The sequence below is a fragment of the Mytilus californianus genome, unplaced genomic scaffold (genome assembly GCF_021869535.1).
Source record: "Mytilus californianus isolate M0D057914Y unplaced genomic scaffold, xbMytCali1.0.p SCAF_8, whole genome shotgun sequence".
In the NCBI taxonomy this organism is placed as follows: domain Eukaryota; kingdom Metazoa; phylum Mollusca; class Bivalvia; order Mytilida; family Mytilidae; genus Mytilus; species Mytilus californianus.
Window position 1 is genome coordinate 102,411,724 of NW_026262734.1, and position 27,549 is coordinate 102,439,272.

At 32.1% G+C, this 27,549-nt stretch overlaps 1 protein-coding gene across 1 annotated transcript; it reads right to left on the reverse strand.

Annotated features, from left to right (window-relative positions):
- Positions 1–18,363: 18,363 nt before the first annotated feature.
- LOC127711387 (vitelline membrane outer layer protein 1 homolog) lies at positions 18,364–26,121 on the reverse strand. The gene is made up of 3 exons (XM_052217423.1): positions 26,023–26,121; positions 24,253–24,441; positions 18,364–20,156 (listed from the first exon to the last, which is right to left on the reverse strand). The coding sequence occupies exons 1-3, from the start codon at positions 26,026–26,028 to the stop codon at positions 19,911–19,913; spliced, it is 441 nt and encodes a 146-aa protein (XP_052073383.1). The 5' UTR covers positions 26,029–26,121; the 3' UTR covers positions 18,364–19,910.
- Positions 26,122–27,549: the final 1,428 nt, after the last annotated feature.

Consider the following 27,549-nt stretch of genomic DNA (forward strand, 5'->3'; position numbering starts at 1 on the left):
CTGCCCCTCATAAATCAGCCTCTGAAAGAAAAGTACCAATTCCTCTTTAACGAATTATTTTTATACATAACCAGTATATTGAATTACCTCACCGAAAAAAATATATTGAAATATTTCTAAACTTCATTTTTCAAGTTCTACCATTTTATAGTGAGTGATACATTTGAATTTAAAAGACAAAGAAATGGACATTTTCATTTTTCATTTACTAAGTCTGTAGCTAGGATTACTGTGGGTTCATGTTAAGAGATGCACAGTGTGTATATCTGATTGTATAATTTATAGTAAATATATAGCTGTTGGGACTTGTTATACAAAAAATAGTCATAAGTAAACTATGAATTATTTTCTTTCTGTACCTGTTATTTTTGATAGAATACATATGAGCCATGTCTGGTCAGGTCAAGCGAAGGTTGTAATACATGGGAAGATTTGACTAAAAATCTAACATGGAGGATAGGTCTTCATAGATATGTTTTAATTCTATCTACAAGAAACTTCTGAGATCAAAGATGGTGCCTAAAACATTCTTTATCTGTATACAAAACTAATGCAAATTCCTAACCAAAATTAGTAGCTTCAAATTAAACGTGTTAAATTCTATCGAAACTATCTTATTTTGTGTTATTGACAGATAGATTTTAGAATATATGAGAGCAATGGCAAATTTATGTACTTTTATTTTTTCTGGCATAATATTAGGAATAAAACAACTGAATATTGATTTGTACATTATAATTTGATGGCCAGTTAACTCCCCTTGTGATTATTATTTCACTCATACTTTCTGAAAGTGTGTTTGCAATTCGGTCATATTAAGTAAATGTCATCTTTCTGTTAGATTTATTTTTTTGTCTTTAAAAATGGTAGATTGTATGGTTTATCTTTAATTTCCAACAAGAGTAAATAAAATATTTCACAACCTGTTTTTCTTTTGATCTAAAACTGTACTGTACCTTGTCTTAAGAGCTGCATGACCTATTGACATCGAATCATATGATCTTTTGACATTACTTTGCAAATTTCACTCTGTTTATTAATATAATCTTATTAGGTTAACGAGCATAAACAGGTTGGACAGTATATGAGTGCTAATGATAATTTTTCTTCTAATACAAAATTTGCCTAATTGGTGGTTTAAGCTTGATTCCTGGTCAAGTCATTTAACACAAACCCTGGTATTTATTGCTGCTCGGCTATTTCTAAGGACAATGGCTTAGAATTATGATATTAATGTATTGTGTTGATGTGATATGTCTTCCTTCTGACCCATTACACATTATTGGACTCTTAGCCGACTACCAATGTACAAATATTTGGTTTGATCCATTCTGGGGGTTTAGGTATTAAAAGAGGGTATACTGGTATTCAAAATACAGTTACTTAGTATATTGAAATATTCCAGTTGTACAAACTTTTCAGCAAATTGTCAACATCAATCTCTTCTATGTTAGCAAAATCTGACAACTGTGACAATGTATGAAAGGTACTTAGCAAAATGACCTGATTCCAGAGTAAAGATTTAATTCTGTAACATGTGGATGAAAAATAAAAGTCACAAAAACATTTAACTAGGCAGCAATCGCTTTTGGGTCCCGATAAAGTGAGAAACGGAACAGAAACGAAACAGAGCGAAACGAAACGAAACATGGCGAAACGAAACGAAACACAGCGAAACGAAACGAAACACGACGAAACGAAACGAAACATGTGAATTGAGAAACGAAACACTACGAAACGAAACAAAATCTGTATTTTGAGGAACGACATATAGAAAATCTTCCTGACGAGATATGTGCATAGACGAAGACACCGAATATTCCATTCAACTTTGAAAAAATTACTCGTCATTTACATTGGTATCTTCGTGCATTAGTTGCAATTAGTCAACTTGTTTTGTAAAATGTGAGGCTTAGGTGCGTCAGCTATGCTACAGAGCCTGTTCTAATATCAAGGCTTCTTGTCACGTGCAACAATGAGGGAACATTGAAATTAGAATAGCTGTTAATGGGGATCGTCTGAATATCAGCCTCAAACAAAATTGGCCATTCTTACCTTTGTGACTAGGATTTTTATGTACCGCCTACGGTAGTGGGGCATAATCTTTTCTGGTCTGTGCTGCCGTCCGTCAGTCCATCCGTCCGTCCGATACTAGGTTTATTCTGTCTGTTAAGATAGATTAAATTACAACGGAGTTGTGTTCATGTCAACTTGAAACTATACACATGTTCATTATGACATGTTCTTTTTGAAATGTATGCCAAATTAGGAATTTGAACCATAATTTGCGATTCAATGAACATGAAAATTTGATATTTTAAGCGAGTTATACTGTCCTATGGATACTTAACACATGACATGAGTAAAATCTCTTTGTTCTTACTGTGCTATAATCTGGATAATGCACAGCAAAGGTGTGCATTTACTACCTCAGATATACTGCACAGTTCAAAAGTACTCTTACCTTTAGGGGCGGACCCTCGATTTTGAAAGGAGTGTAATTCCATATAAAATTTAAAAAATATCACCGAGTGTACATGTAGCGAATATAAAAAAGAAGATGTGATATGATTGCCAATGAGGCAACTCTCCACAAGTGACCAAATGACATAGTAATTAACAACTATAGGTCACCGTACGGCCTTCAACAATAAGCAAAGCCCATATCGCATAGTCAGCTATAAAAGGCCCCGAAATGACGTACAAATGTAAAACAATTCAAACGAGAAAACTAACGGCCTAATTTATATACAAAAAATGAACGAAAAACAAATATGTAACACTTCAACAATTGACAACCACTGAATTACAGGCTCCTGCATGACTTGGGACATGCACATTCATACAGAATGTGGCGGGGTTAAACATGTTAGCGGGATCCCACCCCCTTAACCTGGGACAGTGGTGTAACAGTACAACATAAGAACGAACTATAAAAATCAGTTGAAAAAGGCTTAAATCATCAGATGGATACAAATAACATACATCTAACAAAAACACAGAATGGACGTGGCCGGGTACTAGTATATCCCAGCAACAAAAAGACACTAAGTACTGATCTGAGAGTACTCGAAGTTACTGACAGCTAGTTCAAAGCCACTAACAAGTAATAAAAAAATCATGCATCTAAGACTAAATTATCAATCTGTACGCATCCAACATCCAATGGATTTAGTGTACAGACGTCATAAACAGTCAGAGGAAGAGCACGACCTTGTGTAATGCCAAGATACAGATATCGACAGATTGTAGATCCATGAATGTGTATATGAATTATATAACAATAATATTTAGTTTGATTTTAATTTACTGACAACAAAATCAATATTGATACCAATAAAACAATTTTCAATGATCTAATTACAGTGTTGAATTGGTAACCTTTTAGAATAAGTTTATTTCACGGATCGACAAGTTTACCAGGATCGTTTCTAAATTTCCGGGCACGGTTAACAACATTTCCATAAAAATTAGGATGTGCTATCCCATTTGAACTTCAAAACCAAATCTTTATATCTATGGAAGAATTTAGTAAAGGTTTTAAGTAATTTGTGGTAACGAAATCCCTGGCTTAATAATTTTCCAGTAATACATAGATTACGTTCGTTAAAATCAAAAACGTCACAACAGACACGGGCATAGCGAACGAGTTGTGAAATTCAAACACCATAAGATGGTGCCATTGGAACATCACCATCCAAAAAGGGAAAAATAACAATCGGGAACGAAAAATCGTCCCTTTTGTCGTAAATTTCGGCAGTATATTTAGAAAATTCTTGATTTTTTAACGAAAAAATATCATCAAGATAAAGGTAAGTGTTGTTGAATTTATCAGTTAAATCCAATTTTGACGGGTCTTTACTTAGTGTGGTCATAAACTATGATTCATAACAGTACAAAACTAGTCTGCTATTAAAGGGGCGCAATTAGTGCCCATTGAAATACCTACAACCTGTCGATAAACTTTGTTGGCAAAACGTACATACATATTATCAAGGGGAAATTAACAGCTTCAATCATCTCATCCCACCTCCAGTAAGTATATCTAGCATATTTACCTTTCACATTAGAGAAGAAGGCTTTACATGAATTACAGCAAATATATTTGCATTCAGATTTACCAAACGACAATTTAATTAAATAAGAAAACTTTTGTTTGATAAGATTGTGTGGAGGTGTAGTGTAAAGAGTAGAAAACTCGCATTCAGATCTACCAAACGACCATTTAATTAGAGTAGAAAAGTCAAAACTGTCAACAGAATCCAAAAGACCATCAAAAACATCTAATTTATTTAAATCATCCAATTTTTTTCACTCCAAAATAGACGATTTTATGCTAAAACATGATATGTTTTCCACTCAAAGGGTGGGACATAAAATATTTTATAATATTTTGTGTACAATGTACATCTGAAATCAGTGTTTCCCAGTCAAACCAGATAATAATAATTTTTTTTGTAGTTTCTGTCGAAAAAGAAATGTATTTCAAAATATCCAAATAAATAAAATCTGATTTGGATTATAGTTTCGTGCTCAATGGAATTAATTACGACTATTTAGATATGTATGCCTTTTAAGTTTTGTGATCGAATTTAATGAGGAACATATTCAAGTTTGTATCAAAGCAGGTTTGATGGATAAGCTACAGATCAATCAGATTTTGTTTAGAAGCGACATGTCTTTAAAATTGATACAGTAAAAAAAATGGAGGGAGGGGAAGTTAAAGATTGAAAAGTGTAACATTATTTTCTGTTCACATATTAATATTTTTAATTTAGGTACATCTCCACATGGGAAGGTCGACTATTCATATGTATTATATATTGATAGAAAGAAGTGTCTGTGTACATCTCTCTTTGGTTCATCTTCCTAGAATTATTGAGGGAAAGAAAGCCAATTAATCTATACACAATAACCAGTTTAGTTATGATTTTTCATGCACCGATTCAAAAGTACACTCAGCGGAACTAAAACTGTATGAAATGTAGGTTACACGTCAATAAGACAGCAACCAAACGACAAGAACAAACTAAGGACATCTAGAAGGCAACATATAGTATAATTTCAACAATAGATAGGTGTCTACACAAGATGTCCATTTCTAATTCGTCACTATAACATATTCTAGTTTGTATTCGTTTCTTCTTTGTTTTTAAGTTTCAAAGATTTTTTATTATGGCAGTCCATGACCATGATGACATTCTTCTTCTTTCATTTTGTTGCAAATCAGGCAAGACATAATCTCGTTTAATACAAGTTCAATTCGTATTAACCTTTTAAACTACTTACAACAGGTACCATCGACTTCAACTGTATGGAGATGCCGTATGTACTTCGTAGCTTATCTTTTGAAAATGTGTTAGATACTATACCTAGTAACACGCGTCTGTCAAGATAAATGGCGAATAACAAAACACAATATTCGGTACCGTAAGTTTAAAAAAGAAAGTAGAACATGACGAGTCGAACATACAATATTGTATGAATAAAAGGAGAAAAGTGACTGTGCTCCAGTACCACTTTAGATCACAAGGTCACGATTAAAAATTGCCTCGGGTCACCAGGTCACTTTTAAGCAAACTATTCAGTTCTAAACTGATTTGATTCTCGGTTTAAACATTTTAAAGGTCACATGTACTTTCAAAAGAGACGTCAGGTCGCAACGTGGTCAATCCCCCCTTTGACGTCCCAGGTCGGACTTGACAATGTTGTAGCCACATATAGGGTGAATGCATCCAACTTGAACATTTGGATCCTACTTCCTAAAGTTATGTATGGCAAAGTGTCCATACCATTTACATATTTTGTCTATGGTTATTTCACTTGGGATACGTACATGTAAGTGTTTCATTCATGAATCAAATACCTTTCTTGGCACAAACTCATAAACAATAAATGATAAAAACCTATTGCAGATTATTGCATATACAATGATATTAACAGACGTGATCGAATGAAAAGTTTTACATACTAATATATCATAATATTATTAATGATAACAATGTGTGGGACTATAAAGCATAGAAAAATACAAAGCACAATAGAACTGGTATGTAATGCGTACTTTCTAGTGCGGCAATCGGTGAAGTTAATCCCAGTGTGTAATGTGTGTTCGAATAAACCGTTAATCAAACGTTCTCTTTGGAATAAACGAGATCTTTTGTATACATATATAAAAAAAAGCAAAGACAGATCCAGAGTTTAAGGAAAGGGGGAGGCATAATTGTCCCAAAAAGATAAACATACCACCAATGTTGTTTTTTGACGCTTTTAAGCAAACGATTAGATGATATCAATCAAAAGGGCCCTCTAAACCCACATTGAACTTCGGCTATGTCAGGAAGATTTTCTATAGGTCGTTCCTCAAAATACAGATTTTGTTTCGTTTCGTTGTGTTTCGTTTCTCAATTTACATGTTTCGTTTCGTTTCGTTTCGTCGTGTTTCGTTTCGTTTCGCTTCGCCATGTTTCGTTTCGTTTCGCTCTGTTTCGTTTCTGTTCCGTTTCTCACTTTACCGGGACCCCTTCCTTAAATAGCGTTTAAGGCTTTGATTGTTGTCGATTCTAGGAAGCCACTAATTAAGAAACATCATGAATAGAGATTCCACCAAAAGTATCTTTACACAGCACACTGATTTATTTGTAAAATACTAGTAGTTCTGTATCAAAGCGGTTAAAACATGTACATATATGTACCTTAACTATCGTTAGGATGTACCATTTGTATTTAGGTATATTTTTGTACCTAAATATCATGTTACCATGCCATTAGTGTTCAAACATCTTGATATGGTATTGTAGCTAAATATGTTTTTGTTCTTTTCCACCGCTAACAGTTGCAATTTCAAGAATTGTTATAAATCATTACTGCAGGAAACAGACAATCTACTAGTGAGGATAAACCTTGATGTGTAGCATTTGTCCTTAATTATAAAAAGTTGTCATATTTTGTGTAAAGCGTTTCACATTATTGTCTCATTTCATATTTCAAAATATTTCAAAATTAAAGTGTAATTTTTAGACAATACTCATCTAGCGATGTTCAAATTTCAGGAATGCACCTAGAAAATAAAAAAAAATAGTACTTGCTCGAGGGAGTTGGAACCTTAGTTTCATAATATCTTTTAAATTGTTCAAAGGAGAGCTAATGATACTAGAATTTTATCAGTTTTCAGCACAAAAATAACTAAATTAAACACTTTTTCACTTGCAACGTTACTTTCAAATATTGTGGAGTGCCAACACTGCGAGCACATTCAAAGAACTGTAAAATAAAAAGTACATTCTAAAATGTTATAAAAGGCTCAGTTTACAAGTGAATTGGAGGCGAAAGTATAGTTTACTGGTGTTGAGATTCTAAAAGCAAAAACAAAATCAAGGTAAAAATAAAATCTGAGGGATTCAAACTAACTCCTACAGGATCGTGGTCGGGTCGGTGGACATGGCCTGCTGTTGACACATCAACCGCCATGCGAATCTATATGACACAGGATAAAGTATAGATCAATCGACTGTTCTGGTATATATAGACATCGGACCGCTAGAGATTTGAGAACAAGAATTTGTAATTCTGACCGTCAAACTAAATTGTCTATTTTAGTCTTTCTTCTCCATAACCAAGATATAAGATACAAGATATTGTATTAACCAATCGTGGTGCCCAAAATTTGATCTATACAATCAAATGAATTACAAAATAAAGCACAGTAAATGATTAGAATGATTAGAGTGATTTAAAGTACATTTTAACAAAATCATGTATACACATTTAAATAAAGTAACATAATTATTAACAATGTCATTGACAAAACATTAAGTCATTTTGGAAGCCACTGTGATCTGGAGAAATTACCTTTCTTAATCAATTTATAGATCTAGGCCTATGGGAGACAACTCTGATCGATTTTACCGGTATTATATTTTTCTATTTTTTCAAACTACATTGATATTTTCTAGAAGTTTCGTTCGTTCTTCAAAAAGTGAGTGCAATAATTTAGATAAGTTTGAAGTAACAAACAAATCTTCAGATGAAAAAATCAAAACAAATTTCATTTCATAACTTTGAAAAATTTTTGAATTTAGAATTTAAATCAGACAGATATTGAGATCTTGTATCTTTTAGAACAGGACATTTTAAAAGAAAATGTAGTTCATCTTCAACTGCGTTCTTACATAGCTTACACTTTCTGTCTTCAGCTTTTATACCAATATACCTCTCTCTATCAATTTCAAGGTCATGACAGCTAGTTCTAAATCTTGTAACTATTTGCCTGTCTTTCTTTGAATTAATTGTTAAATGTGGTTCAAACATAAAAATATTTAAAAATTTTCTGGAAGTTCCTAATCTATTGCCAGACTGTATATTGGTACTCTTCCCAGAATTGCTTTCTAAACTAGCTACCCAAATTTCTTTAATTTTTATTGTTAGAGAATTTTTTCCTTTTTAAATATATGGTTTGTTTAAAGTTTGACTGGTTTACAAATAGATAGTCTAAATCTAGGAATTTAAATATATGTTTAATGTTTCCTATCCAAGATTCCTGGTTAGGTTTGTTCATAGAATTGGATAGATTTATGGCCTCCCATAGGATAATATTTGAAGGTTCAATTTCTTTTATAAGATGAATCCAATATTTTATCATATTGATAATTACATAATAAAGTGTAGGGAGTGAGCCTAGTTCCCCTCTACATGCCATATTTGATGTTTTTATATTAACTTTATTATTATATTAACAAGGGAAAATTTACAAAGCTTAGTATGAATTTTCTCTAGTACAAGATAATCAGTTTCTTTTGATATAAAGTTATCCATATGTTTTTGTTTCTTATCTAGTATATAACCCCACATTTCAGATCCATACAACAGGATGGGTCGGATTGTATGATTATAAATATATAACAAAGTACTAGGTTTTGCGCTTTCCACTGAAAAGGTCTTCCTTAATTTGAAATAAGCTTTCATTCCTTTATTATAAAGTTCTTTCTTTGCCTTTTGGAAGCTCCCAGATGCTGAAAAATTTATTCCTTAGTATGTGTAGTTCAGTACACATTCTAAAATCTGGTTTCCTAAGGATATTTTAATATTTTTATGTCATCTGGATTTGTTGAATACAAGAACCTAGGTCTTTTTGGTGTTAACTGTCATTTTACATTCAACTGTAAATTCAAATAATTTATTAACACAATTTTGAAGTCCTTGCTCAGATGATGATAAAAGAACTTCATCATCAGCATACATTAAAATATTTAAGGGGTGTGTGTTCAATAGGATTGGGTCACATTTTTGGTCAAAATTGGTTGGTAAATCATTTAAATACATGTTTAAGAGGCAGGGACTAAGATTATCCCCTTGTCTTACTCCTATATTTGATTTAAATAGGTTTGTCCTGTGTTGGTCTATTTTTTACACAGGTTTCTGTGTTGCCATACATACATTTTATAATGTCATAAAACTTTGTTCCAACACCTATACATTTAAGTTTATAAAAAAAGGTGGAGATGTGAAACTTAATCAAATGCACGCTAAAAATCTACAAAACATGCATACAGAGGCTTCAAATTATTTTTCACAAATTTTTGAATGATGTTATTTAACACAAAGATATGGTCTGTTGTGCGACATCCTTTAGTGAAACCAATTTGCTCACTTCTAATTATATCTCTAGTTTTCAAAAATTTTGTCAACCTGTTATTTAGAATTAGATTAAATAACTTGCCTATGATATCTGCAATGGTTATGCCCTGTAGTTTGCTGTATCATGTTTAGAGCCAGACTTGTGTATGGGGGTGATAAAGACTTGACCCCATAGTTTTGGGTAAATACTACTTGAAAATACTAAATTAAAGAGTTTTTGTATTTAAGGGATACAAACAGCTTGGCTATTTTTTATCATTTCATTCGAGAATTGATTTAGAATTCTTTAAAAGACCTTTTATTGCCTTTTCTATTTCCTTGAGTGTTATCAAGTAGTCAAGTTCATTAAAAACATTATTTTTATGAAATGATTCAAGTTTCGTCTTAATCAAATCACCACTCTATTGTTCATTCTTATTCAATTTTTGAAAGTATTCTTACCATTCAGACGGGTTGATAGTATTCTCAGAGTTGTTTTGACTATTATTTGAGATATTTTTAATTTTATCTAATAGTTGCCAATAGGCCTTGGGATTTTGATCATATAAATTATCAAGTTTATTCATGATGTCTTGTTTGAATTTTCTTATTTTTGCTCTTCTTTGCTTTCGATACGATTTCAGGCATTTAAAAAAGGATCCTCTTATATAAGGATCTGTGTTGTGATTTTGCATTTATCTGTTTTTTCGATATAAGTTTTGCTTTAAATTAACTATATCTTAATCTTGCCATTTTCTTTTCTTTTTAATTTTGTTCTTCTTGCTTTCCTTTTGTTTTCTAATAATTTTCTTCAGTGATATATCTGCAGCTTTTAGGAAAATCTTATTTAAATCTTCTGCTGCATTATTAATTGAATCTTGGTCGTAAATTTTATATTTATACTCTCTAATAAAAAATTTTTGATTTCATTTGAATTTAATAGCATCTTGAAATGCTGAGACTGAGTTGTCATCCCATATATATTTTTCTGGCATTAATGCTAGATTTGAGTTTCTTTCATCATATACTTTTGTGTTGCATTTTAACATGCATGAGATCTGACAATGATCTGAAAAATCAGGTAAAAAATTATGAGTGTGAAAATATCTGAAATTTGGTACGAGTTCTTCAGATGCTAAAAAATAATCGACAACACTGCTTCCTAAAGGTTGGAAGCAAGTGTATGCATCCATTAAATCACACATAGTTCTGCCTTTAAGAATACGCAACGATGAAGTTGTTCATATAGATAGGAGTTGTCTGCCCATAGTGTTAATAGAGCCATCTTTACTGTTTCTTTAAATTAAGCTAGAATCACATTTGTAATTGTCAAATAATGGTATATGTTTGTCAGAATCCATTTGGATATGACCAATTTCACAAGCAGTTCTTGCATTTTAATCCCCATGCTGCTATCATGATTTTTCCGGATGTGGAATATTTTTAATTTACTTTATCTTACCTCCTATAGATTTATGGTGATATGATTGGTTAAAAGACTACACGTGGTGACTACATATATTTGATATAGGGTGTCCTAAAAAATATGGGGTGAGTTACCATATAGGGTTAGTTACCATATGGGGTTAGTGAGGAATAACTTCCCTTTCAAAACAAAAAAGAAATCAGAAAGGTTTCAACAGACAAAGAAATTGATAATGAACGATTGAAATAAATTCATAAAACAAATTTAAAGCTTACAAGTTGTTATTGTTGGCATTTGTTTTTTGTATAGACAAACGGAAGTAGGTTCTTAATACTAAGTATTGAAGACTTAATCACTTTGATATGCCGCTAGTCTAAATACCACATGTGAAGATAGTCGGTAAGAAAAAATCGCTACACGGTGTGCTAGTGACCTAATACGATATATATGGGGTCAGTAAATTCCATATGGGGATTCGAGCTTCGTTCTCAACCCAAATGGAATTTACTGACCCCATATATCGTATTAGGTCACTAACACACCATGCAACTAATAATCTCATTTTCAATCATTTCAAGAATATTATAATCCAATTTTCTATAGAAGAACGAATTTTCAGTTGGATTGTATACAAAATTAATATATAAATCTTCCAAAGAATGTTTTGTCTAACTGTAACCCTATAACATCATTTGTGGCATGTTCTAAAAATTTAACACCCTGTCTTATTGTATTTTAAAGTATATACACTGATAAGCCACCGTGTCTTTTCCCGCTAGGTTTGGTTCTAGATATTATAAGATGAACCGGTCTTTGAAAAATTAAAAGTTCTAAACAAATATCCAGATCACAGTGGGTTTCTTGCAAGCAAAACATGTTTGCTGTAAAAGATTGTCAACAAAAATATCATCTTCAAATTTGTTAAATCCCTTAATGATATAACCATTGATATTCCACGTTGAAATTTTCATTTTTTTTGTATAAATAATTTGTGCTTACAATGATAAATAAAATAAGCCTACACTGGAACCAGTCAAGATAAGTCATCAAAATATGAGTTGCATGTAACAGTGTGCTATAGTAATTTGTGATGTATAAAATAAACTACATATACATTTGTTTATATTCATAAAATTGTACACTTTCTTTGGAAATGTATATATATATATAAGTATATGCTTGTGTTTACATATTTCTTATCATTTATAGATTCAAGCAACATTATATGTTAAGATATTGTGGACAGACTCCCAAAAAAAAAATTATAAAAACAAAAACTGGTACTTCTAATATATATATTTTTTTCTTCTAAATTAAGTTCTCAGTCCATGTTTAACACCATAATCCGTGTCAACGTAACGTATCCATCGATTCAGCTAGATATTATTTCTTTCCATAAATATTTACAAAATTGGCGTGATGGAATATTGTCAAATATCATCACCGTGTAGAACGCCACTTGCGGGTTGTTGGCTATGTTTCACACGGGGTGGCGGTATTGAAGCGGAGAAAAAACAATCAAGGGAAGTAAAAGTATCAAAATGTCTTTGTTGAGAATTGTTAGTTCAAAATAATAGTAATGTATTGCACGGTAAAAACTCAACCATAATCTATTTCAAGCAAGCAGAAGCAGACGTTTCCAGTGCTCCGTTTTCTCAAACACCTCTCCTTAGTTTTCCGTGTTGAAGATTTTGAGACTTCATATGTAAGTTTCAGGATAAAAAACCTACTATTGGCGATTTTTGCCGTATGCTTTATATAGAAATTGATTCCTAGAATAGAATTTATAGGCAAATTTATCCTTGTTTTTATAAATGCCTCACCCCCTTGAAACGCAAAATCTGACACCCCGAGCGACACATAACATTTCGATGAACAAATAACTTTAAAACCAAAAGATGTTGACTAAGAAGCTGGCATTTGGTTAAATTCTATATTGGACAAATGGCTGCAGTTCATATTTTATTTTTTGAAAAAGCGACGGGCATATCATGCACTAATGGCGCAGTTCTTTATTTCTTATGTTGTACTGTTACACCATTGTCTCAGGTTAGGAGGAGGATTTAGCGCCAGCAAACATATTTAACCTCAACGCATTCTGAATGTGACGAAGTCAGGAGCTTGTAATTCAGTGGTTGTCGTTTGCTTTTCCTTATTTCCTTAGTTGCTTTGTACATAAGTTAGACCGTTAGGTTTCTCGTTTGAATTGCTTTACATTAGTCATTTCGGGACCTTTGTGCCTTACTAACCGGTATGCACCTTTTAAAGCCCGTACGGTGACCTATAGTTGAGTTGTTAACTTCTACGTCATTTGGTCTCTGGTGGAGAGCTGTCTCATTGGCAATCATACCACATCTTCTTATTTTTATATTTTTAATCGAAATAGGTCCAAATAAACTATTTATCAAAAGCATATATGTATAAAGCTGTATACATATACGGTCAAAGTGTATGAACACATGTTGTACATTGATGAAAAAACAGTTAAGTTTGTTGTGTATTTGGAGATATTTGAAGAAAGGTTTAGAGGAAAGAAAAGACGCTTTTGTTTGTTTAATACCAGTAGGGTAAAGCTTTTGTTTGTTTAATACCAGTAGGGTAAAGCTTTTGTTTGTTTAATACCAGTAGGGTAAAGCTTTTGTTTGTTTAATACCAGTAGGGTAAACAAAAATTCCAAGAGAATATAGACATAAAAGATTGTAAAGTTTGTAAAATAGTAAGATGACTCCTAGGAACACGTTTTCCTTAATCGACATCGGCTCCGTGGTATCGTGTTCGCCTCGAGTGCGGGAGGTCGTGGGTTCGAACCTCGGCCGGGTCAAACCAAAGACTTTAAAATTGGTATTTGCTGCTTCTCCGCCAGCACACGGCATTAAGGAGTAAGAGCAAAGATTGGTTGGCTCGGAGTCGGAATAATGTGTCCGGGTAAGGTGACATGTCTTCCTGCAGACTGTTACCTTTTGAGCTATATAATATTAAAATATAGAGATGTGGTATGATTGCCAATGAGACAACTATCCACCAAAGTTCGAATGAAGTGGATGTAAGTAATTATAGGCAACCGTACGACCTTCGACAAAGAGAAAATCCCATACCGTATGGTCGGCTATAAAAGGCCCCGACATGAAAAATAGGACGTTATAAATCCGGCTTAGCGTGGCGGTCTAGTACAAAGCAGAGTAAATATTCATATTACATTAACATATTAATTTGCCGCTAGACGTTAATCAGTTATACAACATCATCAGCATCACCCTTAACTGACAAATTAGTAACTGAAGTCGAAAACTTATAAATGAGATTGAAAACCACTTTCATTAGAATATATTCATATATGTAGTGAATACCTGTAGTTGTAAGTAATGTACTGTGTTTTTGATACGTCTTGCCTAACACGTACGTTGTTTAATTTGCAGTAAAGTTATTACTACTATAAAAACATATCGGAATGTTGATAGGAACCTATAATGCATGTTTAATCTTCTGCTGAAAATATTAAGATGAACAATTTCTCTATCTTGTTTTTTTTAAACCAATTGAAACATCTCTAAGATGTTAAACTCTTTTTTACTTTATTTTGTTTGATTTGTTTCAATGCTGTCCCATTAATGTTTACTCTCCAAACATATCTATTCATTGATTAATCATAATTAATAGCAATTGACTTGCAAAATATATAAACACTTATAAACATTGTGTCAAGCCAAACCTTGTGTCAAGCTAAACATTGTGTCAAGTCAAACATTGTGTCAAGCCAAACATTGTGTCAAGCCAAATTGTCATTTAGCTACATTCACGTAATTTACATTGCAAGAAAAAAATAACCTTTGAGTCATTTAAAGCCGAAATGTATAAGAGTGGTCAGGGTCACCCCTATCTCTCTCTCTCTTAGTTGATAAAAATGGCGCTAGCAATGTTCTTGCTTGTGCGTCCAAAAGAGCAAAATAGGATATTCATAAGGATGTGCAGCGATCGAACACATCCATTGGATTTCCTAGACGACAGTAGGATTGTCCGTGATTACAAAATCGGAAAATGTCCCGAGTACATGTAACAGAATTGTTTTTCATCTGAATAACTGTCAGCATTGTTTACGATTCATCTTTATTAATGTTGGCTTTTCTTATAATAATATGATGTGATATGATTGCCGATGAGAAAACGATCTTACAAGGTTCAAATGAAGTGGTTGTAAGCAATTATAGGCAATCGTACGCCCTTCAGCAATGACAAAAACCGATACCATATAGTCGGCTATTAAAGGGTAAAATCACAAAAATACTGAACTCCGAGGAAAATTCAAAACGGAAAGTCCCTAATCAAATGGCAAAATCAAATGATAAAACACATCAAAGGCCCCGACATGAAAAAATATAAACAATTCAATTGAGAAAACCAACGGCCTAATCTATAACAAAACAATTTACGAAAAACATATATGACAGATATGAACCACTGAACTACAGGCTCTTGACTTGAGACAGGTACATAAAGAATTTGGCGGGGTTAAACATGTTTGAAAGTGTTCAACCTTCCCATAACCTGAGACAGTGGAGTTACAGCACAACAAAAGAACAAACCCTGAAAATCAGTTAAAAAAGGCTTAACTCATCAGACCAATACAAAGCAGAAAAACAGCTAACAAATACATAAACCGGATGTGGCAGGGTATTTTTATATCCCTAACAACAAAAAAGACACAAAGTACAGATCTGAGGATACTCGAAGTTACTGACAGCTAGTTCAAAGCCAATAACAACTAATAAAAAAATCATGTATCTAAGACTAAAATATCAGTCAGTACACATCCAACATCCAATGGATTTGGAGTAAAGACATCATTAACAGCCAGAGAAACACATGACCTTTTGCAATGCAAAACAATATGTACTGACAGATTCTAGTACCGTGAAAGTGCATATGTGTATAACAATAGTATTTAGTATGATTTTAATTTACTGATAACAAAATCAATATTTATACCAATAAAACAATATCAAAGGTATAATAATTTAAATGTTGAATTGGTAACCTTTTTAGAATAAGTTTATTTCAAGGAGTGATAAGTCCTTATAAGTTTACCCGGATCGTATTTTGATTTTCAGGCTCGGTTAACAAGACGGTAGGAATGCCCTTTAACGTCAGACGTCAAATGGTCATTTTCGGCTACCGAAAGAAAATGTACATTTTATCGTCATGCATTAAAATTACCGTTAACGTCATTTGGCAGGACTTTTTACCTTTATTATTCGTCATGAAGGTACCCCCATCACAACCCTCAAACAACATCATCGTAAAAATTAGGATGTGCTATTTTGTTTGAAATAAGTTTTCTACAGGTAAAGCCAAACTCGCAAACCAAATCTGTGTATCTATGGAAAAAAATAGTAAAGGTTTTAAGTAATTTGTGGCAAAGAAATCCTTGACTTAATAACTTACCAGTAATACATAGATTTCGTTCATTGAAATCTTAGTCAATACAGACAAGGACATATAGTGAACGGGTTTGGAAATATAAACACCGCAAGACGGTGCCAAAGAAACATCACCGTCAAAAAACGGAAAATTAACAATAGGGAAAGAAAAATCGTCCCTTGTTTTCTTCGGACCGTTTGAAGCACCTCCTTCTGCTATTTTTGTTTTTTATTCTATGTTTGAAAATATTTCTTTAATATAAAAATAAGGAAAATGGTATGATTGCCAATGAGACAACTATCCACCAAAGTTCAAATGAAGTAGATGTAAGCAATAATAGGTAATCGTAGGGTCTTCAAAAATGTGAAAACCCCATACCGTAAAGTCGGCTATAAAAGGAATAGACAAGAAAAATATGAATATGTTCAATTGATAAAACTGACTAAGGCCTAATTTATAACAAAACAATTTACGAAAAATATATATGACAGACATGTACCAACGACAACCATATGAGCAAAAAACGACAACCACTCAATAACACCCAAAGCTCAATAATCAACTAATGACGTTGGACCGAGCAACGGACAGGCACATATAGGATCACATAGAATGTGGCGGGGTTAAATATGTTTGTAGGCGCCTGCCCTCCCCTAACCTGGGACAGTGGTGTAACTAATTTAGTAATAAGTATGTTTTTCGACCGTTCTATTAAACGCACAGATGACTTTTATTATCGATTTTGCATTGAATTCTAATATTCTCTTCAAAAATCAAAGGCGGTCACTTCGAAAAAGGCGATAAGAAAATATCTTAACTCGCAGTCGTAAGTTTATGCTAAGATAGCTGTAAAATTGTTAAGAGTAATCCACGAGGGGATTGGAGATAAGCTCTTAGCACCATCGTAACTTTCTCGCAAAGCGTTCGTTAGTTTTCTCTTAAATGAAACTTAAGATAGGTTTTCATGATACTGGCCCCAGGTTTACAAGTAAAGCTGCCAAGTTTGCCAACAATAGCTGCGTTTCAAAACAATTTACCAGGTCATTTTTCACATTTTCTTCACTTTCAGGGCCCTTTTTTATGACTTTGTAATTTTATTATGGGCGTTGCAGTCCGAATGATAAAATAAGGAAATAACTTTATGTGATTTATTGCAAAAACAAACACTTTCCATAAAAGACATGTAAATTAAACAAACAGTTAACAAATTATTGGTGATAATTGAGATTACTGGAATTCATATAAATAAATGAAAATATGGGGCCTGTTACTATGGAAACACATAAATAAAATTATTTTTTAATGGTACCATGATAAAAGGGTCTTAGTACACTATATTTGTACCAAATATTATTAAGATCTGTGAAGATCCATTTCCAGCATATTTTGATACCTACAGAGAATGACTCTCAAAAGAAGACACTTTAGTCTAAATAAAGGCATTCTCAATACTAACAGTAGTATACTGCTGTTCGAAATTCATAAATCAATTGAAAAAAAAAACAAATGCGGGTAACAAACTAAAACTGAGGGAAACACATCAAATATAAGAGGAGAACTACGACACAACAGAAACACAACATTAAAATGTAACACACACAGACACTATAATATTACAATGGCCATTTTCCCGACTTGGTACAGGACATTTTAAGAAAAAAATGGCGGGTTTAACTTGGTTTTGTGGCTAGCCAAACCTCCCGCTTTTATGGCAATGTTAAATATAACATTAAAATGACAACATTACATGACAGGACTACAATATAAATAAATGGGAGAACATATAGGACAGAGAAACATACGAATACTAGCTAACAAAAGGTACCAGGTTTAAATTTAATACGCAAGACGCGCGTTTCGTCCACACAAGACTAACCAGTGACGCTTTTTAAAGTCTTCAAACTACGTTAGTTTCAAATTCTTTATTAATATGCTTCATCGTTGCAGATAATCACATAATACATATAGTAAAAAGCTACAAAGAGAAAAATAAAAATCATAAACTCAAATGCCGTAATTTACCGAAAAATTACAAGAAAATAAACATTGTCAAAATGACACTCATTGACCTCCATACATTTATTTTTAAGTTTAAAAATTCCTTTGAATAATTATAAGTTCAAAACATAAACAAACATGAAGTAAATAGCAAAATTAACGTAAAATAACTTTGGCATTAATTGCATTCCAAAAAGTAAAAAATTATAAAAATAGAAATACAGGTGTAAAGATGGCACTAACGGCGTTCCATAGATTTTTACCCGCTAGCAACTCTGTACTACTAAAAAGTTAATTAGCTTAAATTTAATAAGAAAAATACAATTGCAAGAATAATATTTTAACTTTAACGCTAAAATAATTAATTATTCTAAAATAAACGGTGTACATAATGCAAAACATACAAAATGCTGATGTAAACAAACATGACCTGTGTGCACGTTAATCGGCAGTTCAAACAAAGAAAACGTATTTAATTAATTGCTTAAACTTATCAAAAATATGAAATATTTACTTAAAGTTATAAAATAAAATAATATAAAAATTAACTCACACTGTAGTTTACCAAAGATTGCACGAAAATCGAAAATATCGAAAGCGAAACACAATCTTTCTTCACAATGCCATGTGGGAATCTAAATGAAACTGATAAGAAATAACACGTGTTTCAAACAGTAAAAGCACGTGTAAAAATGCGGGAAATTTGAATTATCAAAAATAAGTATGTTGTGATAACATGACACGCTTAGATCAAAAAAGTTCGAAAGCCAAAACAAGTACAAAGTCGAAGAGCATTAAGGACCAAAAGTTCCAAAAAGTTGTGCCAAATACGACAAAGGTTATATGTCTGGGATAAGAAAATCCTTAGTATTTAGAATGATTCATACTTTTGCAAACAGTAAATTTATACAAATGACTATATAATAGATATACATGATAACACCGAAGTGGTGACTAACTACAGAATAAAAACGGTTACATAAAACAACATAAACCAGCACATAAAAATTCACAGCCGAGTTAGCCAAAGAGATCAACGCAAAAAACGTGATGTCACATTTGAATTTCTGAAATTTCCCCAAAATAGGATAGAATTAGGATAGCATTCAAGATTTGGTTTATAATACTCATATAACATTTATTAATAACAATGAAAATTACAATACTAATTAATATAAAATGTGGTAGTTATTAGATAATTAATAGTATACTAGCTATGTCGGTGTTTCTTCTAAATCAAACTGTAAACCAAATATATCGTATAAATTTAGTTGACCCAAACTAAAATCTAATTAATGAACTGGGTGATTAATTATCTTTACCATAACACACGAATACAACATAGCTAGATAGCAATCTTTAAATATTATGAATTTCTTTTATTACGAAACTCTAAAGGATTGAAAGTGATTAGTTATTGTATTATTGTACATGTTGCTATAGTGACAGTAGACCTTTATTCACAACAGAAAAAATTAACATCATTGAGTGCAGTATCGTCTTGTCCATACGGACTTCCTCCATGGATTTTGGTTTGTATACCACATATTGCACTGTTCACTGGACAAGCTTCACTCCACTCGCCATAAGAACCGTACACACCATACCCGGGAGGATAGCTCAGTTCGAAGTTACCAACGTCATCTCTAAAATATCTGCATTTGAATTTGACGTAGTTGGCACCTGTGTTATCACTTTCATTCTATAAAAAAATCGAAAAAAAAAGAAAATTCTGATTTCACGCTGCTTAACAGAGAAAACATATGAATACGTTAGTAAAATAATATGTCAAAAGTAATAAACATGTATATATATATATATATATATATAAGGAGGTATGATTGCCAATTAGACAAGTCATCACCAAAGTTCAAATAACGTTGATATAAGCAATAACAAGAGACCGATCGGTCGGTTTATTACATTGGAAACAGGAAATGCCGTGATTTCATGATCAGTAAATGTAAAATAAAAACCGATAATTTCACACTTTTGACGTCATCCATTTTTAGTAATTCCTTCGATCCACAGAATTCCAAAAATTGTCTGTTACTCTCGCTAAAAATCAATAAGTAGTCTCGGTACGTAAAGTGTCAAAACCGTTGAAAAAACGAAATAAGCGTTTGTGGTTTTCTTGATTTTTTTTCTAGCATCACTCAAACCTTAATGATTAAGAAGACAAAATCTATCCGATGACTGGTGTTGACAGGAACCGACCTTTCCTAGTCTTTTCATAACAGTTTCATACTATACTACTAACGCTTAATACTCAACGGTTTGTTAAACAATCCCGAAAAGGGTTTCGATTTTATGTATTTTTTGTAGAAATTACGGGTAAGATAGATGTACTACGAAGTCCGGTGTCAAATCAAGAACTATCAAGTGTAATATTTTTTTTCTTTTTGTTTCCTTACTCTCTCTCTTTGTTATAATTTTTTTTGTTGGCACGCAATAGGAGGCAACTGCCTACATGCCTCGAAATAATTTGCGGCCCTGTCCAACAATGCGATTTGTCAAGACCTTGTGGATGCCTTAAATTCAAAAGGAATTGTAGCCTGGGATCTTGCCAGATGAGCAAGGAACCCATGCTAAACGAATAGAAAATGCACAGAAAAAATAATATTTCCTTGCGTTTTCTGCTTTATCCACATTTAAAAGTCAATTTGATAATTGAAAGTAAAATAACAAAAATATCGAACTCCAAGGAAAATTCAAAACGGAAAGTCCCTTATCAAATGGCAAAATTAAAAGCTCAAGCACATCAAACGAATAGATTCCTGACTTGGTACAGGCATTTCTTTATGTAAAAAATGGTGGATTAAATCTGGTTTTATAGCTAGCTAAACCTCTCACCTGTACTTCCATTTTATTGACAACAATGTGTGAAAAAAACAAACAGACAAAATAGGTAAAAATGTCCAAAAAAAAGAAGGGTACAGCACTCAACATTGTGTTATTTTATGTCTATTTGTCAAAAGGATTGAAATATTAATTAAAAACTGTACCGATACCAAATACGTTATACACAGTTGAAAAAGGACCATTTAGAGCTAACTATGTTATATGGGTTTTGCTCATAATTGAAGGCCGTACGATGATCTATAGTTGTTAACTTTTGTGATGTAATACCACTATTGATTTTCCCCTACTAGTCTTTGTTAAATTTGAACTTTTCAAAAAATTGTGCAGAATTTATCTTCGTTTCAAATAAAGAAATATTTTGCATGAGTAAAGTTGTATCCTGTCCGGTACTATAGACAAAATTTCACATAACATTTCATTGCATATACGAAAATAACCTTAACTCTAAGCTAACCAATCAAATGTTCACCCTTTTTTTCCTGTGTACAAGCTTTAGTAACCATGTAACCCCTCAAGTTTCCACAATATTTTTTAGAAACACCAAATAAAAAAATAATGGTGCTTTGAAACACCCAAGATATATGTTTATGACTGAGAAATTTTTTACTGCAATGAAATGTAAGATTAATTTCCTACAACTGTCAAATTCAAGGGAATATTTTTTTCGACCCTTTTTCGTATGCAACCAGATGTCACGTACTATAATTTGGTGGTATTACACCTAGTGTCATTTTGGTCTCTGATTGAGATTTGTATCATTGGCAATAATATCACTTTTTCTCTTTTCAATTCCATTAAAAAAAAATCCAAAGATCTTGTGTAACTTTGTGCAACTAACTTACTAGTAATTAAGAAATAGTTATAATGTTTTTTATATATTTTTGTCATTGCCAATAAGTTTATCCAGCAAACCATTATTATCGAAAGGTAAGCTCTAAAAATCTGTTTTGTAAAAGTTAATACCCGAGCACTCAATGAAAAAATCGTTTGTTTTCCATTTCCTACAAATGAATCGAATCCTACTACATTTTCAATTCATATAGATGATTCCCTAAGTTATGGTACATTGGCGCCTTCTAATACCCATGAGGAATTGTTTGGACCCAATTTGAGACCATTTAAGATTGAAGCAGTTTTTAACAAAATTAAATAAATAATAAAAAAAAAAAATAGAACTGTTCAAAATTAATATTAACTATATTTATATTTATTATGAATTATCTTTATTTTACTGTGTTACCTGTAAATTGAATGCGCGCAAATGTAATCAAAAGCTGCAAGCAAACGTAAAAATAATTAATCCCCAAATGCGCACAACCAAAACAACCAAAAACAAAGCAAAAAACTAAGTTACTGGTGCAATAGATTTTCAACGCAAATCCCTTTACATACCGAAATGAAGGTTAACTCGATGCTAATACTCTCATGTGGATAATTTAATCAGCACATTTAAAAACAAAATCTGAGTGATAATAGAGAATTTGCAATTTTACTATTGCCAGTTATTAGTAAATTATTTATTAAGTTTACTCATGAATTAAAAGTTTTTGTAGTAATGAAACAATTTGGTTATTAAATGGACACAATTTCCCCCCAACAGAAATCTGTACTTTGAGTAGAAAATTCTTAGAATTTGACAAAAGCTCTCGAAATTTTGGTTCCTCAATGCTCTTTAACTTCTTACTTGATTTAACATTTTGACTTTTCAATTTGAGCGTCACTGATGAGTCTTTTGTAGATAAAATACGTGTCTGGCATACAAAATTATAAGCCGTGTATCAATGATATTTTTTTTTATATCTATGACTTGACGTTAATAATGTGTCTAAATTTACAGAATCACCAAACAGGAAACAATTCCAATCTTCTTATCCTGAAGGAAATGCAATGACTGAAATCATCAACAGACTTCTTATAGAAATCATTGTTCTTTAATGACGAGTCCCCCCCCCCAAATTTCAACGATTCTGTCAATTAACTTGAAAGCGATTATAGATACACAGAGATTGAACATAATTTTAATAATCAGCAAGCAAGATAAACAAGAAAATCACATCAAGTCAATCAAATGTTAATGTGAGTGATTTCTATTTTTTTTTCATTTTGAAAGTGCTGGAATAATTTAAACCTAACTTGACATGAATATCGCTTAGTTTTTGAAAAAATATAAACTGGTCTATCAACCAACATGGCAAACCGTTCTTTCAACCAACATGGCTAAAATTAAACCTAACATGGGTTTATGCATATTATTGTCGAGTATGTTGAAACCTTATAATGATACGGAACACCTTTAATTCACAAAAATGCGCCGAATGTCAAAATCGACAGTATATCCAAATCATCAGAAGATTCATTACATGAGTGATTCCCTTTTATGATTATAAAAAAAAAAGAGAATTATTTTTAGGTTTAATCCACCATTTTCTTCATATGGGAATACCTGTACCAAGTCAGGAATATGACAGTTGTTTTCCATTTATTTTATGTATTTGACCTTTTAATTTTGCCATTTAATAAGGGACTTTCCGTTTTCAATTTTCCTTGGAGTTCGGTATTTTTTTTTTTACTTTCTAGTTGATAAACAGACAATATTGCAAGATTTGAAACCTTTTATTTTATTGCAATGAATGTAATAAAACTATTTATTCTTTGATATATTCAGTATAGTAATCTAATTGCATTTCCTGGAGGAATATGAAAAAAATACAAAACTTTAAAGAAAAACTTATAATAATAAGTTGCATGAAAAACCCACTAGAGAGTTTTTACTTTTAACAAGGCATTTTTTGTATCATTGATATATATATATATTTATATAACCTGATAGCTTATTGTTTAGTAATTTATACAGTCTAAACAATGGATTTAGACACGTGATAATTTCAGTCCACAATATATATATATATATTACAGTTTAAACATAAACAACTTACATTGTACTGATGCACTTGTAGAGAGAATGCGACCAGCAATGTTTTAGCTGGACAAAATACTTCCTCTGTCCAATCTCCATAGTTCTGCTGACCAGAACTTGCTGTGTCACCACAACGAACACCCCCTCTACTTCCACAGATAATTTCGATAGCATTCAGTTCTGTTCTATCGTCATCTGGCCCTTCAATCTGTCATTCAAAGAAGAGAAAAAAAAGATCGCGAGCAATAATATTATCTTCCCACATATACACCTTCTAACCCATATGGAATTTACTGACCCGGTATATATCGTATTGTTTCACAAGTGCACTGTGTAACTAATAATAATATGTATGCATATATGATATGATGATTTAACGTTCGGAAAAACATGTATTCATATTTTCTTATTTATTTTAATTTTCGAGCATACCAAGACAGATAGAAGCAATATATAGTAATATTATTAATCGAAATTTTTAAGGATTTGTGATTGGTGAAAACTTGATCACATGTACATTTGTATGTACTCAGTTTGCATGCCAATACTGTTGTGTTTAGCTTTTCGTAGGTCAAAAACAGCGTATTGCAAAGTGCATACAACATGTTATTAAAGTACAATATAAAAATCCCTAATTTCATATTGTTCATGTAATAGTTTTTTAATTAATAATATAACAATTGTAGCCTTTGCGTGAGGTCAATACGACGTTATATCTATCTAGAGAAGTATATTGACCTCGGAATTTGTTCTCAATCAATGTGCTTCTCTTAGGTCGATATAACCTCGTATAAACCTCATATAAAGGCTATACATGTATTGTATAGTATTGATTAAAATCAAAATTTGAGGAGAATAAGATTTAAATTGGTGATGAAAAGATCAATTAAGTACGCGAGCAACCGTATTTAATTTATTCATGACGAAACCAGGAAGCATTTACCCTCTCAATCAGTATATTCTTAACGATATTCGCTATTCTTGTTTATGTCGTTTTGTCAGGTATTCGGAATCCTATAGTTTTATCCATGAAGTGCCAATAAAAATTATGCACGCTAACCTCTACTTTTCTATTCATAATTTAATTACATTTAGTTTTAAAAGCAATTTTTTAATACAATCCTTGCTATTTTTTCATAGGTTTTGAGAGAGAAAAGGAGCCAATGTTAAATGTAAGAAAAATCTAGAGAGAATTATTTCCCGCCAAATTTCAATTGAATATATATCTCAAAAACAAGGACACGGACCATCGTTTTTTTCTGCTTTTTTATTTCTATTATTCAAAAACTATCACTTTATAATAGTCTTTTAAAAAGCTTGTCCCTTTGAAACAGACGAGCGAACATCCTTACAAAGAAGTGAGCCAGGCTTTAGTTCTACAGCTTACTCTTCCTACCCTTTATCAACTAACTTCATTATGTATTTTGCATGGTTTCTCTTTTTAGAATTACTAAGCATTAATTTTTGAATAAAAATGGATTTAAATAAACTTTTTGATGTTAGTGTTTTTCTCTGTTTTATCGAAATTGGCATTTGAAGCAGCTACATGTATCGAAAAAAAAAGCCCACAGACTAAACGAAACCACCGACTACATTAATCAACCCTTAATACCTCCTGTCAAAATAAAAAGAAAGATAAATAATTTCTTTTTTCGCTTTTGATACTTCTCTATGTAAAAAAAATGTATAGAAATGAAACTCTCCCGCCACCACACCATGTAGTGTGTACTTCCTATTGACGTCGATCAAAAACCGTTAGCTTAATATAGTAACCATTTAACATACATACATTCATTTTGTAACCAACGGCATAATGACCTTTCGTACAAAATTCTTGGTATGTCCAATCCCCAAAAACGCCACCATTTGTAACAGACAATGTATAGATATAGTCTGAAAAACATAAGTTATGTGGGTGAATTCTTTTATAAATACGATTAACGCTACAGGAAACACAACAGCACAAATCAAAGACCTCTAAAAATCAATACACAGTATATGCAACAATAAAAAGGTATGTGAACAATATATTTGAAGCAACACCAGCACCCCCCTTAAAAATAGTATCAATGAGACAGAAACTAGCAATGCCCTGCAATCGACACAATTTGTTTTAAATAGCAAAACCATTAGGTGTAAGTCGAACACGTACTAGGTTTCTGAGTTGGGACAGGCACACAGAAAAAAGTAAAATCACAAAAATACTGAAATCCGAGGAAAATTCAAAACGGAAAGTCCCTAATCAAATGGCAAAATCAAATGATAAAACACATCAAACGAAGGAAAAACTGTCATATTCCTGACTTGGTACAGGCATTTTTAAATGTAGAAAATGGTGGATTGAACCTGGTTTTATAGCGCTAACCCTCTCACTTGTATGACAGTCGCATCAAATTCCGTTGTATTTACAACGATGCGTGAACAAAACAGACATAATAGGTAAAATAGTCACAATATGGGTACAGCAGTCATCACTGTGTAAAATCTCAAAACAAGCAAATATTTAACAAAAAAGCACAAAAAAAGTAAAATCACAAAATTACTGAACTCCGAGGAAAATTCAAAACGGAAAGTCCCTAATCAAACGGCAAAATCAAATGATAAAACACATCAAACGAATGGACAACAACATCGTTAAGCCTCTTTAAAATTTAAAAACCACATTCATTGCTTCGCGTGTCTGACGTCAGAAAATGTAAACGTCACATAGTAAGAAATTTTGTCGTTCAAAGTATTTTAAAAAAAAAAAAAAAATATATATAATTTCACATGGGGAATGGTGGTATACAGGGTTAAAAAATCAAAAGTTGTGTTAGAACTAATTTCAGAAACAGACAGAGATTTAAAATTATCCAGAAGTTCTTTAGAATTTTTAAGAATCCACATATGGTTAATACCACTACGCGAGAAAAATTATTTTGTCGTTTGTCGTTCAAAGTATTTTCAAATTTATAATAGAACAATAACAAAATGACATATAATAGAACAATAACATAATGACGGGATCTTTAAAAGTACAGAGTCACGTCATATGAACAAAAGAAACACAAAAAGTCGCACATACACACCAGCAAAAATGAAAGATAATACAAACACATTGACGGGATGTATAAGTACCGAGCCCCGTCAAATGGATATCACAGAAAACAGACCAAACAGTAAAAGTAATATTAATAACTGAACAAAGACAAATAAAAGAACAATATAACACGTTGTTAAGATGATAAACAACGTCAGTTCCCAGAATCTATACATCAAGACCATCATGTATTATTTGTGAAGTTGATACGGAATATTTATCAACAAGGTCTTGGTA

Coding starts and splice junctions, on each gene's coding strand:
- LOC127711387 (XM_052217423.1), bottom strand. Junction 20,157..24,252: donor TACAAGTGCATCAGTACAAT/GTAAGTTGTTTA, acceptor ATTTTTTTATAG/AATGAAAGTGATAACACAGG.